General features: G+C 33.3%; 2 protein-coding genes across 2 annotated transcripts; one reads left to right on the top strand and one right to left on the bottom strand.

Annotated features, from left to right (window-relative positions):
* Positions 1-7,932: 7,932 nt before the first annotated feature.
* On the top strand, positions 7,933-13,407 carry LOC132185517 (TMV resistance protein N-like). The gene is made up of 7 exons (XM_088518146.1): positions 7,933-8,429; positions 8,869-9,997; positions 11,425-11,697; positions 11,786-12,488; positions 12,558-12,736; positions 12,812-12,874; positions 12,961-13,407. Exons 1-7 carry the CDS (start codon positions 7,933-7,935, stop codon positions 13,405-13,407), a joined length of 3,291 nt encoding a protein of 1,096 aa, XP_088374272.1.
* An 845-nt stretch (positions 13,408-14,252) lies between these two features.
* Positions 14,253-15,752, bottom strand: LOC132185013 (2-oxoglutarate-dependent dioxygenase DAO). Its single transcript, XM_059598829.2, has 3 exons — positions 15,220-15,752; positions 14,823-15,138; positions 14,253-14,738 (listed from the first exon to the last, which is right to left on the bottom strand). The coding sequence occupies exons 1-3, from the start codon at positions 15,567-15,569 to the stop codon at positions 14,487-14,489; spliced, it is 918 nt and encodes a 305-aa protein (XP_059454812.2). The 5' UTR covers positions 15,570-15,752; the 3' UTR covers positions 14,253-14,486.
* Positions 15,753-19,743: the final 3,991 nt, after the last annotated feature.

Below are 19,743 nucleotides of genomic sequence, written 5' to 3'. Positions count from 1 at the left end.
TATCGGTTTGATAATGAATATGCCAAGCTCTCAATTTTTTCAAATTTCTAATATTTTTACTTTATATAGCACATTAATAAATTATTATTATTATTATTCAAATAAAAATTCATTATAAAATAAAACTTTTTTACATATATCTAGTTACTATATATCACTTCAATCACTTCCCAACTAAAAATTACTTACTTAACATTATCATGTAGAGTTAGGATGTAAACTCAAGACAGCCGCTTTGATACTATATTAAATTATCATGTAATTTAAAATTGATAAGTAATTTTTAACTTATCCATTTAATTAATTAATATATTAACTCTCTCTCTCTAGTGGTCCTAAATATATATAAAGAGAGAGAGAGAGAGAGAGAGAGAGAGGATATTGGAGGTGAATTTGATGTGGGGTTGGAAGTCTTATGACCTCCATCGGCCTGCACCTTTTGATTCTTTGGCTATGGCATATAAGACAAGAGGCGTTGGAGGCCTGGTCTATTAAGGACTGCTCATTAGCCAACACAGAAGTCTCCATCACCTCATAATTTCTCTTGGGGTAGTAAAGCCCCTAAGATTCTTAAACATATGGTGCAGGTCAAAATCCCTGAAATTTTTCCAAGAAAAAAAAAAAAAAAAAAAAAAAAAACTCTTTTGAATTCAACGACAAAACCAAACTAACTTGGACAACGACATTATTGATTGTTTTTTCCATTATTGGACAGATGTCTGTTAATCAACTTCAATCTTTAATTAGCAGATTAATTAATAATGTAAATGGGATTGATTACCCGTTTGGTGGGGTTGTACGTGAAAGAAAAAACTTGTCTGTTTAGTGGATGTGATGTGGAGGAGTTAAAAGGTTTGGCCATCCTTCAACAAATTATCATATTTTATATATAAACGTGCAATGAAAGTGGTTCAACAAATTTGATTGGTCAAATTTAATTAATTAGCAGACCTAGCTAAAAGACAAGTTTTATTATACCTTTCTTGCACATCAGGAATCAAGGTATATATATATATATATAGTGCAATTGTTTCATTAATCGGAGTTTGGTTGCATTAATTTTGCCTAAGTAAGAATGATGACATTTATACACACTTAATTAAAAGTAGATTACAGAGCAAAGAAGCAAAGGTACTTTATGTGACATCATTATATTATAGTTTGTCAATAATTTAAAGATCAAGCTTGTCCTTAATTTACTAATTAAGGTGAAAAAGAAAGAAAGAATAGGCCGGGATGGTACATATAGAAATAGATTTTAGCTTGTACATTTGGACTAGTAGAAACTAGAAACTCCTAAACAAATGGCATATATATATATACATATTTTTTTAATAGCATGTAAGTTATTATATGTTTTTTTAATAACATTCATAAGAAAGCATGTGATTCTCACGTGATTAAAGACAAGTGCCATTTGTGTAAAGACTGGTTGTAAGAACTCTTATAATTTAATTTGTAGGAAATTTTTATCCAAAATAAAATATTAGGCGAATTCATATCTTGATACCCACTCTCAAACACTTATTTAGTTGATTGGGTACTGCCTTTTTTTTTTTTTTTAATTTTTTTTTTAAAAAAAGTATATACTACAAATTTTATTATATTTTTTTTAGAAGTTTTTTTTTTTTCAAAAGAGTTTTGTGATTTGTTTTAGAAAGTGTATTAATGATAAAGTTGGCTACATCTGAAAATCCTTTTACCTAACACGATTAGGATCTCCTATAATTTTTTAAAAAATTGTAGATTCTCGAATTAAATAATTTAAACCGTTTCTAAATATCGAAACGGTCAGAAAACATCACATATTAAAAATGTGGCATATTATCGAGATAACCGTAAATAATTTTCCTCTCAAAATACTATTTCCTCATTTTTGCAGAGATACTACTCCAGAAAATGAAAAGACAATTTTTGGCCCAAATTTTTTTACAACATAGTGAGCAAGAACCTGATGAAAATATACTCAATTCTCAATTGTAAAATGCCACATTTTTAATTTGTAACATTTTTTAAAATGTTTCAATACTTAAAACGGCATAAATTTCATAATTTGATAATCTACAAGATCTTAGATCCGATTTGGTCAAACACTCAAAAGTCTTAAAACGGTAGGTTTCTTCCAAAATTCCCCTCCCCCATTTATGATCACAAATTATAAATATAGCTGCACTTGTTGACCAATATAGATGAGATCGATCTCTCCAGTCTCCATGAGCACCACATGGTCTGACAATGGTGATTGAATTAATACTCCAATAGTAGTGATCAGTCTGACCTAATTATATATATAGTCGTTGCTTCTTCCTCTAAAACTCTTACTATTATAGTCTTATAGATGCATGAGATCGGTCTCTTCCATGATTTCCGAAATGCTGTTTCCTCACATTAATCCTCGTGCCTTCGATCTGCAAGCGTGCAAAACCTCTCTGTACCATGGGGAACATCACTGTCCAGGAAGCTTCTCCTTCCTTCTTTATTCTCAAGAAGATGATGAATATGTTTCCATCTCCAACAGTGGCATTCAATGTTCATGCACCCGTGACATATATAATAAAAAATGGTGGAAGTGAAATTAATTTTTGAGGGCATACTTTATATAAAACATATATTTTTGAGGGATTTTTTAAAATTTTTTTGGAGAACTAATTTATGGAGCCCCTCAAGCGATAATTAAGTTAGTTTCGCCCCTATATATGGCGTAGTTCTTGAATAAACGATAATTGATATGATTATTTTGAACTTGTCAAATATCAAGATAATTGAAATTAAAATATGTCTTGTTAAAAAACACACATAAAGTTATGGGTCTTTTTTTTTGTTTTAAGAGGAAAATTTTGGGGTAATACAGCCTTTTACTACAATTTTTTTATAAATTCACGTGACAGTTCATATTTTATTGGAATGAATGTTGACCGTTACGTGTCAGTTCATATTTTAATAGTTGACATGATAAGTGCCACGTGAGTCCACATTTTAGTGATTGATATGGTGAATATCATGTGAACTACCATATCTATTTGTGGGGGACTTCTAGTAATATATAGTAGTAGTACTGCAACGACACTCTTTTTAATATTATATGAATATAGTAAAATGAGTTATAAATTCAATATTAATATGCATGATATATATATATATATAGGGCTGTTAAGAGAGCAAGCCACTCGCTTGGGCTCGGCTCGCACTCGACTCGAATATTAAATGAAGCGTTTCATGAACACAAATCCTGACTCGAATATTAAATGAAGCTAGCTCGGCTCGACTCGGCTAAGCTCGTGAGCAGATCGTATAAGGCTCGCATTTGTAGTTATTCACATAATTCCTCATATTAATATTAAAAATAGATGAGTTTTTTTTTTTCCAATAGCATCCTTTTATTATAAAAGGATGCATATCCTCTCTCTTCGAAACCAAGTGTCCCTTACTGTATTGACTCGGGCTCCATACTCCGTTAACCAGACTAAACAAATGCTCATATGCAAGTTGGCTTCTTGAGCCATTTAAAAGTATTAGAAGTTTAAATTTATAATAAAAAAATAAATTAATAAATTTAATTACATATAAGAGCCAGCTCGTGAATTGGCTTGACTTATTATGAGCTCGAGTTCGATTTTTTAGCTCGTCCTTAAGCTCGGCTCGAGCTCGAGTTAAATTTAAACAAGCCGAACCCAAATAAGAGAAGCTCGCTCAAGCTCGGCTCGTTTACACACACACACACATATATATATATATATATATGTGTGTGTGTGTGTGTAAATACTTAATACCCTATTGGGGTTTGTAAACTTTATTTTTATCCTTCTAGGGTTTCATTTTTATCACAGGACTCCTTGGGGTTTTGATAAAGGACCAAGTTAGTCCATCCGTTAGTTGACTGTTAGGACTGACACGTGGACCAATCAAATGTTGACATGTATTTAATTTTTTTTAACTTAACAAAAATGTATATTTTTTTTAAATACATTTTTTTTATTTAAAAAAAATTAAAAAAATTTAATAGGTGCCACGTGTCAACATATGATTGGTCCATGTGTCAGTCATAACGGTCAACTAACGGATGGACTAACTTGGTCCTTTATCAAAACCCTAGGAGAGTCTTGTGATAAAAATGAAACCCCAGAGGGTAAGAATAAAGTTTCAAAACCCCAGAGAATATTAAGTATTTAACCTCTATATATATATATATATATATATATATATATATATATATAATCTAATAGTAAACACGAGAAAATATTGGGAGTACTAATATTACTACACATACTCTCACTCTCCATCTCCCACTCTCATATACCTTTAGGTGACATCTACTCTCATCATTGGATTTATGATAAAGGATTATTAGATTTTGATCTAACGATGAAAATGAGAGTCACTTAAAAGTGTGTGAGAGTAGGAGTGTATGTAGCATTATTCAAGTATTAGTCTAATTAAAAATAGTTAAGTGATGTAATTACTTGAACTCAATTCTTTTTCTCTCTCATATATTATATATATGGGCCGGGATTGAGGCCCGACATAATTTCCTGTCTAAATTGCTAGCCATTTACGTATTCATTGTGAGAGAATTCCTTATTTTCAATTTGCAAGTAATTGTGAGAATCCAGATCCTAATACGTGAATGATGGAATTGGATGAGATCAACACCTTTCCTTATCCTTGAAGTTCCCAAGTGTTCACCTCCCTTTCCCATGCCATGCCGACATATTAATGGATAAATTAAAATGTTGATTTGTTATGATGGGCATGCATGACCTCAACCATCCACGGTCCACCCATCATGTTCCAACGGCTACGGCACGGGCCGTTGACCTTTATGCTTCCCTCCAATTCGCTCTACTTTTCTCTTTCTCCACAATCAAGAAGATAAGCATGCATGGAGTTAGAGAAGAGGCTGTCTTCTATAACGAAGAATGAATTTATCCGTGGTAGTAGTGACGGTGGTTTAGCAGTCTTCGAAAAATTTGTAAGTGAATGGATATATATATATATTAGGATGAGAGTTCAATCGAAATCAAAATCTTCAATTCTATTATAAGTATTAGCTGCATTGAGTCTAGCTTATTAATGTCCTGATGAAGTTGGGTCAGGTTATAGTCCAGTCAAACTTCAAAAAGTATATGTAGTTCTCACCGTCTTGGCACCTCCTACGCATCTTGTAGACTTCAAAAAGCCTACCTTTTTGCTTAAAAAAAAAAAAAAAAATCAGAAATTGAGGATCTTGGTTTACTTAAGATTGTTATCAATTCAATTCATAAAAAAAAAAAAAAAAATTCCATGCCAAAGTTTACCGATTAATGTGTTTGTTGAGAAATGCTACAACACTCTTATTCTCATATTCACACTCTCACACTTCCTGATTCGGTGTTTAAAAGCATTATTAGATCAAAATTCAATAATAATCTATTTCAAGTTTAAAGCCACATCACAGAGTATGAAAGTGAGTGTTAGAATTTAATTTAATCATTTAAATTAATCTTGAGCTTAAGTTTTGTCTCCGTCAATTCATACCCATTTCAATTAAGAGAAATGATTGGTGTCAATATTTTTCTTATATCATTTTACTAATCAACCATTAAATATTACATGTGTAATATTTAATTGAAGAGAAATATAAATTAATCCCTTCTTGATTCTTATCATCTTAAACTTTTAGGATAAATGATGATTTAATAGGGTATTAGAACAGAATATTTTGAGTTCAAACCTTGATTTCATCAATTTCAATTAAATATTCCCCTCGGGAGTTTAAGATATAAAGTAGTCATCTAGCAAAAAACATATGTATTACTATCTAACTAAATTTGTAATGCATGTATATAAAGATCTCTTCAGATAATGATTTTTATATCCAACAAATAATATTAACTTCATTAAGACTAAACGATATGGAGAAAGGTGGCATTTTGATCCAACTATAACAATGATATACCCGAGATCCACTCCACCAGCCCAAATCACGAGTGCAAGCTCAAGAGTCCAACTTTTGGGCTTAATGGGTTGGGCCTAAGCTACAAGCCCCAATCACATAAAGAACCATAGAAATAAGGTACAGAGGGTCTTAAGTAACCGCCAACAAGTGTAGAACCTGGCCGGTGTTGCATTAGGTAACTGCCACGTCCTGCCAGTGAGCCATAACTCAATTCCACGCTTAGTAACGGTAGTACCCCATCCCTTGGTCCCTTATTCTAGACAGTATTGTCAAAAAAAAAAGAAAAAAAAAAAAGAAAAAGAAAGAGTGAAATGAGAATATTATCTCTCTTAAAATAAGAAACCAGTTCATATATATTTTATTTGAAATAGAGAGAATTTGTTTCTTGTCCACAGACGGTACCTAGCAAACAACATTTCATTAGTGAAAATCCCACGACCTACGGCCTAGTACTACTTAATGGGAGTAACGTTGGCTATGACCTGAAGGGGGGCTATCGTGTAAGGGAAAAAGATTAATAGTATTTGTCATTGTTATCACCACAAAAAAATTAGTCAATTTTAAATTTTTGTAAAACCATTTATAAAACTCATTTTTACATAGTAAGTAAATTATGTGAAACTTACACCTATGAGTATCTTGTTATAAACCATATAACCTAAGTGAGCAACCCATCTTCTTAATAAGAGACCAAAGTGTTATATATTGTCTTAGGGACTCGAATTTCAAAACTTGATGGATCCGAGTCCTTACATGGGGAATGGCAACAAAGTACAAACTATTGCCCCCCACCACCCCAAATTTTTGTTTTGTTTTGTTTATTTTATTTTATTTTGTTTTTATTTTTTAAAACTAACTCATATTATTGGAGAATGCATAGAATATGTTAGAGCACTTACAATGGCTTAGCTATTTCTTATTTTTATTTAAAATAGATAAGCAAAACACTAAAAAATTATCTACATTGAATTATGTATCTCAAATGCAAAATACAATATTTTTTATTTTATTTTATTTTATTTTTTGCATTTGTGAACAATTCACCGCTACATGTAGCGAGCATTGTTCACACATCCATCTCATTAATCTACTATTTCTCTTTCCACATCTATATTTTTTCAAAATTTTCTCATATTATTTCTCTTCCATTCTTTCTTTGCATCTATTTTTTTTTCAAAAATTAAAAAATAGGATCTTTAAGAAAAATAAAATAGATAATCGGATATATAATGTGTTTTAAAACTTATTAGCTAAACTAGATAAAATAGGTTTTAATTAACTATTTTGCATAAAAATATACGTAAGCCATTGTGAGTGCCCTTAATCATATAAAAATGCATATAGACAAAAAAAAAAAAAAAAAAAAAATTCTAAACCAATTTGAAGCAATTTACCATTTATTATGAGAAGACTTCTAAGAGTTGAATATTCTCTAATGACAGAAGTTTATTTATATTTATTTTTAACGAACTCGTATTATTTTATGATGCAACGCGGCATTGGTTTCTCCAATACAACACTCAAAAAATTTATTGCCTACACGTTCCTACGAATTGATAAAATACTCGAACTGTAATTGTCAACGCCAGCGAAGGTCTTCCACAACCGGCCGTCACACTGAATTTCGATGAGACATTTGTGGACAATCTGCCACATAACTAAAATACAATATAAAACAGCCCTCCACTTACATCCGCTTGTGGGCGAGCGACACCAATTGCACAGAGTTTCGATGACACTCCGGCCGGGTTTAAAGCTTCCGTTTATATTAACGTTATTTTGACCTCGGATCCAACACGTTACACGTACAGTAAGGAAATTTACTTTTAAAACGTGTGACCAACTTGTATTATCATTATTTTTTTATGATGCAACGGGAGAATGGACTTCAAGATGGGAAAGGGGAATATTGAATGATGGACTTGTCTATTTATCTTTAAATAGAGTCTTATGAACTCTGCAGTAATCTCTAAGCAGTATTCACACATTCATAGAAAATGACTTCTTCCATCTCCATTCGAGGAAGGTCTTCCTCTTCCATCAATCCAATTTCTTACGACGTATTCTTGAGTTTTAGAGGTGAAGATACTCGTAAAACTTTTACTGCTCATTTATGCGAAGCTTTGCGTCAAAAGGGAATTCACACCTTCATGGATGACAAGTTAAGAAGCGGAGAGGAAATTTCACCGGCACTTATCAAAGCTATTGAAGAGTCAAAGATTTCAATCATTGTATTTTCTAAAAATTATGCATCATCCAGATGGTGCTTGGACGAGCTAATAAAGATCCTCGAGTGTAGAAAAAGAATGGGAACACATGTTCTACCCTTGTTTTACAACGTAAATCCATCGGATATACGGAATCAAACTAATACTGTTGGAGAAGCATTTGTCAAACATGAAGAGAGGTTCAAAAATGATGAAATGAAGATACAGATGTGGAAGATAGCCCTAATAGAAGCAACAAATTTGTCCGGAAAGCATTTGGATAACATGTATTTCTCATCACTCTTGCGCCTTCCTTCTAGATTATTCTATATTTTGTTTTCTTCTAATTATTTTACAGCCTTATATATTCATAGAAACAAAAAAAGCACATCATTATACTTGTACACCTGCTTTCATGCATGTGAAGTATGCATCAACTATATATCTTACATTTAAAGATCTCTACATGTTATTAATCTTTTAAATAATTTTTGTTCAAGATTTAATTAAACTCTACCGATTATTTAGTTTTAGATGGTATAATTTGCTTAAATAACTTATTCATGACCTAATAATTGAAAATGAACTTTCCATTTGTTGTGGTATATATAGGTTTGTACCACTAACTTTTCTTTATAGTAGATCTAGCATGTTTACTACATAATTTCTATTCTTTTTATATGAAAGTAACTCATTAGATGTCTTGTTATCTTTTTGTATTTGTAGGAATGAACCTGAATTTATTTGCGAAATCATTAAATGGGTAAATTCCATATTAGTAAAAAAGGCATCTTTTGAAGTTGCCAAATATCCCGTTGGAATAGAGTCCCGTGTACAAGATGTAAATTCGCTTTTAGCTATAGATCAGAAGAATGACACTACATGCATGGTCGGGATCTTCGGAATTGGTGGAATTGGTAAGACAACTATCGTCAAAGCTATCTACAACTCGATTGCTTTTCAGTTTGAATGTAGTTGTTTTCTTGGAGACATTAGAGAAACTTCCAACAAAATAGGCGGTCTGATAAATTTGCAAAAAAAACTTCTTTCTAAGATCTTAGGAGGTTCAAGTCTAATAGTTGACAACGTTGATCATGGAATTACTTTGATAAAGCAGAGGCTTCGCAGTTTAAGAGTACTTCTAGTACTTGACGATGTGGATAAGTTGGACCATTTAGAAAAGCTAGCTGGAAAATGTGATTGGTTTGGTTTAGGAAGTAGAATCATCATAGCAACAAGAGATGCACATTTACTTATTGCACATGGGGTTGATTCAATATACCAAGTGAATGTGTTGAATGATAATGAAGCTCTTCAACTCTTTAGTTGGCATGCTTTCGGCAGTGAGAAACCTTACAACGATTTTGTTAAACTCACAAAACATGTACTGAGTTATGCTGGGGGCCTACCATTGGCTTTAGAAGTGTTGGGTTCGGAATTATCTGGTAAAAGTTCGTATGAATGGATAAATACATTGGATAAGTATAAAAAAATTCCTAATAAAACAATTCAAGAAATACTTAAAATAAGTTACGATGGGCTAGATGAAACTGTGAAGGCTATTTTCCTTGATATTGCTTGTTTTTTCAAAGGACAAGAATCAGATCATGTCACTAGTATACTAGAAGGGTGTGGTTTATTTCCATATAGTGGTTTATCAATGCTTGAGTGTAAGTCTCTCATATGGTATGAGTATTGGTTCAGTTCAACTCAGTCTTACAGAACATTGGAGATGCATGACTTGCTACAAGAAATGGGTAGAGAAATTGTTCGACAAGAATCACCTAAAGAACCTGGAAAGCGTAGTAGACTGTGGTTTCATGAAGATGTTAATCATGTTCTACAGGAAAATACGGTAAGAGTTATATTAAAAATCCCTTTTGATTTTAGATTTGTTTCATTTTCATAAGTTGAGCTACTAGAAAAATGAAATGTCACATGCAAATATGTGTATGTGGATACAAATATGTTACAGAAAATAATCAAATAATTGGAATGAATTTAATTTCAAAACCAAATAAAAATTACAATAATTACAATAGAGTCTGACTATTTAATTGGCTGTGTTTTTGTAAACTCATTTGTAAATTTGTTTTCAAATAACATGATAGTAAATTTATCTCGACCTCTATTTAGATTTTACAAAATAATATTTTGTTTGAGATTTTACAAAATAACAATTTTGCATGAATGTAGATGTTAATGTGACTTCAAGGGTTGAATAATCACATAAAAATAGTGACACTCATAATTGAAGGAGAACATGTGAGCATTGTGAGGTTAATCCCCCTTGAGAAAAAAAAAAAAAAAAAATCCAATTAGAAATTTTAAAGATTATAATTAAGTTTTTTTTTTCTTAAAAAAAAAAAGTATAAATACAATTTTTGGAAATGCAAAAAGTTTAATAAAGAAAATGTTTTCAAAACAATCAGATTTTTAAAAACAGTAAATTGTTTATGCACAATTGTTTCAAGTGTAAGGGTGTTGATCGATTTCATGTAGAGCAACAAAAGACAGTAAAAGTCTTTTAAAAAAGTTGGGTTAGTGTTGCTGCAGCATGATGGTGGTGGCCACCCGAAGCACTTGGCGACCTCGCGATTGCCGCCAAGCTGCCAGATAAACACCGCGGTGCTTGCTGCAGCCACTATAATTTTCAACTTTTTTAATATTTATTTTATCTTGTATAAATATTTCTCAATTTTTGGTTTTTTAAAAACATTTCTCAAATTTTACCCTTTTTCAAACTTATTTTCAAAATCCAAAACTTTTTTTATTTTTTTTAGAAACCAAAACACTTCTCTTACCAAATACGAAGCCACTTTGAATAATTTATTTATTTATTTTGCAATAACTAATAAAAGAAATTTGAGGAATAATATTACAAAAGAGCTGAATATTAAATGGAATGCTTTTAATTAAGAAGAATAAATAAATCATCAATGGTAACTACTTTTATTATTTTAAAGATGTGCACAGTTTTATGAACAAATAATGGTAATATATGTATATATAAAATATAAATTAGTTTTGAGAATGTGATGATGAGTCACTTTAGGACATTCCAATAATAAAAACAAAGTAGTCATTATGAAAAAATAAAATAAAAGAATGAATATACGAATATACGAAGACAAACATACGGAGTATAAGCTTGTTTCTTTTTACAGAATAATATATTTATCAATATAATAATTATAGTTCTAGCCACCGTTAAAATATGGAGAACTTTATGTTATGATTTTTCTGGTAGACTTAACTAAACATTGTCTTGGACCTTGGTAGGGAACAAACGAAGTTGAGGGCATATTGATAGATTTGCCTAAGTCGAGCCGGATACACTTGAGTCCCAATGCGTTCGAGAATATGAAAATGCTCAGACTGCTTATAAATCGTAATGCATATTTTTCTGAAGAGCCTAATTTTCTCTCTAATGGGTTAAGATTGCTTGATTGGCCTAAGTATTCAGGAGAATCTTTTCCCTCCAATTTTTGTGGAACAAACATTGTAGTTTTAAAAATGCATGACAGTCAACTCAAGAAACTTGAGGGAGTTCAGGTAGAATTATTGTTTTTAATATTTCTTGGTTTCAATTACATCTTTCAAAGTTCAAACTAATTTATTTATTTATTTTTTTTCTTGTCAGAATTTCCAAAGCATGAAAATTATGGATTTCACTAATTGTGAGTTCCTTGAAAAAATCCCTGACGTTTCAAGGATCCCACATTTAGTGAAGTTGATTCTTGATGGTTGCAAAAATTTAGTTGTGGTTCATCCTTCGGTTGGATACCTGAAGAATCTTGTTCTTTTGAGTGCTGTAGAGTGCTATAATCTTACGAGTTTTCCGAGCAGCATTGATTTGACTTCTCTAGGATCTCTTTTCGTTTGTGGTTGCTCAAGGCTTAAGAACTTTCCTAAAATTGAGAATCAAATGAAAAAATTAGAGTACATCGACTTTAGATATACTGGTATAGAGGAACTACCTTTATGCATTGGGCACCTTGTTGAAGTTAAACAATTACTTCTATCCGGTTGCACAAACCTTACGAATCTTCCTGATGGGATTAGTGAGTTGGAACAATTGGAGGAATTGTCTCTAGATTATACTGATATAAAAGAACTGCCTTCATCATCCATTGGGTACTTGGGTAGGATCACAACATTAGATCTAGAAGGTTGCACAAACCTCATGAATCTTCCAGATAACATTTATCAGTTGCAATGTTTGGTGATCCTTCGCTTGAAAGGATGCGAGGAACTTCGAGAAATTTTAAGACTTCCACCAAATGTAGTAGAAGTAGATGCTAGGGGGTGTGTGTCGTTGGCAATATTTTTAGAAGAAGCTAGAACATCTGAGGGGGTCAGAATGGCATCTCCGACATTGCAATCGTTGAGTCTTGGAAACAATGTCGTGACAGAATCGAATTTCTCGATTCAATGTGATTGCCCTTCTAGTTTGAAATTTCTATCTTTATCGCGTAGCGCTATTGTTAGCCTTCCTACGTGGCTCCACAGATTTGTTGGATTGGAGGAACTTTACTTGAACCGTTGCAAGCAACTTGAGGAAATTCCAGAACTTCCACCGAATATGAAAAAGGTAAATGCGAGAGGATGCACATCATTGAAAAGATTTCAATTTAATAATATAAACGATTTACCAATGCTTGAAGAGATTGACTTCTCCAATTGCCATGAAAATATGGGGGATGACCTGCAAATTCGTTTAATGAGTGAGGTACCTCTCTTACACCTATATATATACTTTTTAGTGTGTGCCTTTGTAGGTCTTATTACTAAAAATTTGTCATATCCATGTAACAGGGATATTCTACGGACCGTAAATTTGGGTGTATATTTCCAGGAAACAAGATTCCAAATTGGTTCAGCCATCGTAAAGAGGTTTCAAATACTAAATGGTGTGAGATAGTTATCAATGAGGCAGTACATTTGGATGGGGAGAATACAACATTTGCTTTCTCTACTGTTATTGGAACCGAGGGTGTGCATTCTTTTAAAATTCTTGTTGAAGTCATCAATAATGGCCAACGCATCTATTTTCACAGGTCTCATTATATATGGAATTCATCCGGCTTAGATCATGTATATTTGCATTATCCTGGTTCACAGTATTCTCAGTTAAAGATGGATAATCTTCGAGTTGTATTTAAATTTGAGGGTGAATATTCTTCATCAAGATTCTTTAAAAGTTGCGGATTTCATCTAGAACATAAATATAAAGGGAAAGGTTTAATGGATTCAACTTTCTAAGAACTTGGGACAGAGTCTTTAGCTTTGGTTATAATAAGGTTAGTGCTTCACATATTACAAGTGAATTTTGGGTGTATACATAATATTGCTTCTTACCCCTTGAAATTCGAAGCATGGTGTAGATATTAATGCTGTGAAACCAACATGGCTCATTTACAGGAATGATGATGATATAGACATTAGCTTTGTTTTGAGAAATGGTGATGGACGCTGGTGGTACAATCAAAGGGCTGGTAGTGGTTGGTAACCTTGAGTCAAAGGATTCATCCAGTCTTGTGTGTTTTTGGTATGTATGTTCTTGAATGGCATTCATGTTGAGCATTTTTATTTCCGATTTTATTACCCCTTGAAATTAATATTGCTTTGCTTGAGGGACTTGTTCGTGCTTTTATAGTTCTTTTGCTTTATATTTTTGGTGATATAAATTCATCAGCAATGATAAATACTACTGAAGGACCTCCTAGGCATATTTCAGGATTTGATTTTGCTTTGGGTTTGTTCATTATGCAGGATTTGCGTAATTTCGCAGGCAAGTCAAATACCGCAACTTTCACTTCAAATGTCATGCTAGGGGTGTTACTCTCCATTGCCTCTCTTAATGATTCTTTTTTGTTAAGTGTTAAGTTCAAATTTTCCAAGCGATTATAAATTTATAATTGAATTTTGTGGCAAGGAATTGACTTGCGATTCTTAGATAAATGTTTAGCAACTCTAAATCCTATCGTCATAGTTTCTATCTGTCATGTAGTAAGCCATCTTAGTTAGACCCAAATTACAATGGGTAATGGCTACTTCTCTGTTTTCCTGTTTTATTTATGCAAGTATTATGCTAAGGCATTTCCGGGAAATAAGAATTCAAATAACTTCAGCCATCATAAAGAGGTTTCAAATACAAATTTGTGCAAAATAGATATCAATAATCTTGTACATTTGGATTCGGAGAAGACAGGATTTGCTTTCTCTGCTGTTATTGGAACAGAGCATGTACAAGATAAGCATTATTTTCAAATTCTCATTCTTCTTCCTCATTAAAACCCTGCGGCTATGAGTTCAGGTTGGTACGTAGGCTCTGTTGATGATCAGGAGTTCTGGGTGCGCACATGTTGGAGGGCTTCACCAGCTTTAAATTTGGAGGAAATATAGAGTTTTCTATAATCTTCATACGTAAAAGGGGCGTAGAGAAGCGGGTGTTGAGAGTCGACGAGTTGAGGTGGAGCTTCAACTGCTGCCTCCTTGGGTCCTAACACAAATGAAGCAATTGACACTCGAATGGCTGCTTCCTTGCACTGTACTCGATGCTTCACGTTACAAAACCTTCCATTGCTCCATGCCTAGCTTGAACATCAACATATATACCAACATCATAATTATTCATTTTACCATAAAAAATAATTAAATGGAAGACAGCCGCCTACCTTAGCAACGTCCCCAAGGTTGACAAGGAGGGTGCCTGCGCAAGGATGAACTGCTACAAATGCACCAGACTTGTCCATCACTTCAAGCCCGCCAACGTTTTCATCATCTTGAAGTATGGTTAGAAATCCGGAATCTGTGTGTATTTGTACGCCAGAGGATCCTACAGTTTCAGGGCTGAAGTTGTATTTGTTTATCCTAAACTGGCAAGCCCATCCCTTGAACAAGTCACTCACCAACCCCATACTTTTGGCCAACTTTCGCCCCAAATCAATGCCCAGCTCGTGTATTGCTTCAGCATACGCTTCTATTATCTCCCTGGAAGTAGAATCTTAAAGGAGTCAAAAAGGAGAAAGAAAACTGAAGATAGTAGATTAGAAGGGAAGAAATTAAAGAAACCTCTGTTGAGGAGAGGCATCCAACTGAGAGCAAAACGCTCGCACGGCCGCAGGGGAACCCAAATCATAGAGACCCAAGGCCTCGTAAAGAGGATTGGAATTGCTCGGTGCCACGTAGCCGCTGCCAGCAATCACATCGGTGTTGCGCTTTTTGATTTCCACGGGAAGATCAAGCAGCTCTTTCACCACTTTCTTCATCTCTGACATCAGACTTGCGGGGATCTTGTGGTTGACGATCCTGAAACAACCCCATTCTTCTGATGCTTCTCTCAGTTTCTTATACTGCTCTACATCTTCCATTTCCTGCATATCGATCACTGGAACACACTTCAAATTGCCGCCCTCCGCCATGTTTGCTCGCTCTTTCCCCTGTCCACTTTTATTGAACCACCGCTAATATTTCAATGAGCTAAAGCCTAAAGATAGGCAGAAGAAAATGTTGGCAAGGGCTGAAAGGCAAAGCCAAAGAAAAATATGAAAAAGGAAAAGGAGGAGTTTGGGACAAGTCACCTTCTCAGACAAAATTGGATTGCACATGTCGCGTGGGTGACAATGAGGACAAAATAAAGGTCATATTCCAAACAAGTCACTTCTGCTTGCTTCTTTGTGCAAGGAAGTTGTCAACAAGTTTCTTGGCCTTCTTTCTATAATGTATTTCCCTTTAATTAAGGAGCACACTAGTCTATACGAATTGTGCTTTCTGCAACTCTCTCTCAATTTTTTCTAGTAAGCACTAGTCTTGCATACATATAGGATACCTTCTTCCTGTAAAATCTTGTATTACAAAAGAAGATTTCTTGAATAATTACAAAGAGGTGCATTCACCAATATATACAGCAGGTGTACATTAATTAAATGCAAAAGAAAGAATAACGAATACAGAATATAAAATCATGTTTCCTTCGCTGTCTAACTTCCTTTTCTACTTGTTTTCCTTCTTTATATGCTGCCAGATATTTCTTTGACAAGTTTAGCCAAACTTTCCTTTTCTACAATTTATTTCCTTGGCTGTCATTGCCGTTTCTTCAATGATTATCATCATGATTCATGGCATCTACTCCACCATTTAGTGCCTTGGATGTCATTACCATTGCTGCATGATTCATGGTAGAGATAACTTGGTTAACATATGTAAAATCTTGTATTACAAAAGAAGATTTCTTGAATAATTACAAAGAGGTGCATTCACCAATATATACAGCAGGTGTACATTAATTAAATGCAAAAGAAAGATGGCGATCTTTCAGACTTCGTGTTCTTCAAAAGTTGTGAACTCCATCTAGAACAAAAGAGATGCCGCGGTGATGATGATGATGATGGAAACTTGGAATTCAATTGGTACCCACAACACCAAAGGCATCCTGCAGCCTTAGTGCTCCAGACATACAAAATAGCATCGGCTTCTTGATTTGCCCTCTTAATTATGGGATCAAATCTTCTTGATCTGGAGATGATCTTGCCATTTTTTGGATCTTTGGTGCAATTGACAAATGGGGTTCAAGTTTGTGCAGGGCACTCAACGATTTGGGTTGTAATACTGTAAGTGCTTTGACTTATTTAGACTCCTAGTTTGTAATTGATGTGTAATTATTATTATTATTATTATTATTATTATTATTTTCATTACAAGTGAATTTTGGCTGTACATATAATATTGCTTCTTACCCCTCGAAATTCATTACATGTGAAACCAAAATGATTCATTTACAGGAATGATGTTAAATGGAGAAACTGATATTCCAATCTCTTCCATGTGTAGTGCTGCTAAGAGGCCGTGCAACTCTTCTTGTGTTCAGTTTATCATCAGAAGAGAAAAATGGACATTTGGATGCTCTAGCTCCTGTGAAGTTGGCAGGCAAAGGTGTAGTCCGTGAAATTACTCCAACCATAACTAAATTCATGATATTGTCTTCCATTTATTTTTTTCTTAACAGAGATTTTCGAATGAGAAGTGAGACTAATAGAAAGTTAGAAACCTCTCGTGTATTATTATTTTTAATTATATTATATAAATATATTATAAACTGGTTATTGATTATTAACTGCTTTTGCCTACCCGTAAACTGCTAACTGTGATAATAGCTTAAATGTGCACACTTTTTTTGATTAAAGTAATCATTAGCATACCTTATTTTGTACTAATTCTTGCATTTTATACTTTATTGTGAAATATCTTTCATTCATTAATCTTGAGCTTAAATAGTATATTAATGCAAGAATTTATATTCTGTAGGAATTGATAGAATTTATAGCAGTAAAAATTGTTGAAAGAGCAATGTCCATGCATGAAGATACTAAAGAAGGCAGAATCAGCTTTATTTTGAGAAATGATGATGGATGGTGGGGGCACAGTCAAAGGGCTGGTCGGCAACCTCTTACTTACCCTTGCGCCAACTTCTAATGAACCACCGCTAATATATCAATGAGCTAAAGCCTAAAGGTAGGAAGAAGAAAAAGTTGGCAAGGGCTGAAAGGCAAAGCCAAAGAAAAAGATGAAAAAGGAAAAAGGAGGAGTTTGGGACAAGTCACCGTCTCAGACAAAATTGGATTGCACATGTCGTGTGGGTGACAATGAGGACAAAATAAAGGTATGAATTAGAAAAAGGAGTTTGGGACAAATCACTTCTGCTTGCTTCTTGGGAAAAAAGAGGCATTCTTCTTCTGCAGTAACCCCCTGCGCCTATGAGTTCAGGTTGGTAGCCTTTGTATTATGTTCATTCTTCTCTGCTTCTTGCTTATTGCCTAGTAATGACTCAACATGCTCTTTATTTATGTAAGGTTCAAATTCATAGTCACATTCACATTCCCATTCCCATTATGAGACAAAAAATTTCTAGTTTAATTAACGTCTTAAGACTAATCGCCAACATTTTAATTAATCGAACGAATTTGGAGCAAAATTGTTCTGGTATGCGACAAATTTGATCGAAGATGGCTGTCATTTTAGGAATTAGTTGTAATGGCTTAATTAATTCTTAACCTGCTAGGAATGTTGAAGGATTTCTTTTGCTCTGAGTTTGTGTGTTTTGCAGTACTTGCATAATCTTACAGGCAACTCCCATGCATGCTACAACTTCCCTAGCCTCTCTTTATAATTCTTTTTTGTAAAGTGCTTAAGGTTAAATTATCCACACAAAGCAACCTTAATGAGACTCAAATTACAATTGGCAACCTTAATGAGACTCAAATTACAATTGTTAATGAGTGCATCTCTGTTTTTTTGTTATTTAAGTACTTTTTTAAGGAACTTCTTAATCCAATTCAAAGATTTGGTTATTCATGGAATTTTGCTTGATGAGGTATATATATTGAATGAAACTTTAGTTTTTATAGCTTAGGGATAAAGTTCACATGAACATAAACTTTGCTAAATTTATTCTCTTTCTTCAAGGTCTAGCTAGACATCAGTGAGTAATAATGGTGTCTTCAACTTTTCATCACTAGCTTGCCAAGATTTCGACCCAACCTTACCAATCTTTCAAACTCAATGGTCCAACCAATAGTTACACTTGAAGTTGGTACGTTTTTTTGTGTTTGTGTCCCTATAATACATATACATATCCCTACTATTTAAGAATGTTGCAATGCATCTTTAAGGTTGTGAAAGTGGGTGCTACTTGCAATTGATTTTGTAAAATCTCTACGTAATTAATAAAAGATTAAGAATAGTAAGTTAATTTGTTCACTCTTTCCAAACCAAATTCATTTATACCAACCAAGAGCTTATAAGGGTCAGGCTGTTTTAGTTGGTTTCCAACACCAGTATTATTTTCAAGTGATTGAGCAATATGTGAAGATCAAATAGAAAGTAATCCCCTTTCAATCTCGACATTTGTAAACCTTGATTGTTATGTTCTTTCATTCATTCCCTCGTGTTTTTCTTAATTTTAATTTTAATCTTTTTTCTGTGTTACAAGCCTCTCATTTATGACATAATTGCATCCAATTGATTCTTGACATGTACAATGGTTATCTTAAGCCTCAACATTTTCCTCTTTTTCTTGTAGGGTTGGCCTAGCTAGAAGCTTTGGGTTTGCAATTTACCAAATAGTGGACTACTTTGCTGGGTATTGCAACTCTTATCTGTGGCCACATTGCACTATTTATTGGGTGAAGCCCTCTTTGGTTCTTCCTTTGGACTTAGTTTTTTGTTGCCCTATTTTTGAAAACGCATTGGTTTCTTTTCTTGTGGTATTTGCTTTGGTTTCCTGGTGATTTCAACGTACTATCTCATGATCTATAAAAAAATGTCAAGTCAATAAAATCTAAATCATTTAATCAAAAATAATAATTAGAATTAAAAAGATGTAAAGTTGTAATTGAAAATAGGCAAATAATGGAATAATAAACTGGAATTAAAATGAAAATTACAAGGTAAATACAAGATAGGTTGCTAATTTTTGTAAGGGTTGAATACAAAATTAGTCCTTGTACTTTGGGTGTGTATCAAATTAATCTTTGGGTTTTCAAAAGTGATAAAATTAGTCCTTAAGCTTTCTAATGGTATAAAATTAATCTTTCCATC

This window comes from Corylus avellana, chromosome 7 (genome assembly GCF_965113065.1).
Source record: "Corylus avellana chromosome 7, dhCorAvel1.hap1.2, whole genome shotgun sequence".
NCBI classification, from domain to species: domain Eukaryota; kingdom Viridiplantae; phylum Streptophyta; class Magnoliopsida; order Fagales; family Betulaceae; genus Corylus; species Corylus avellana.
The sequence above is the reverse complement of the archived record's forward strand: the minus strand, read 5'-3'. Positions and strand labels throughout refer to the sequence as shown.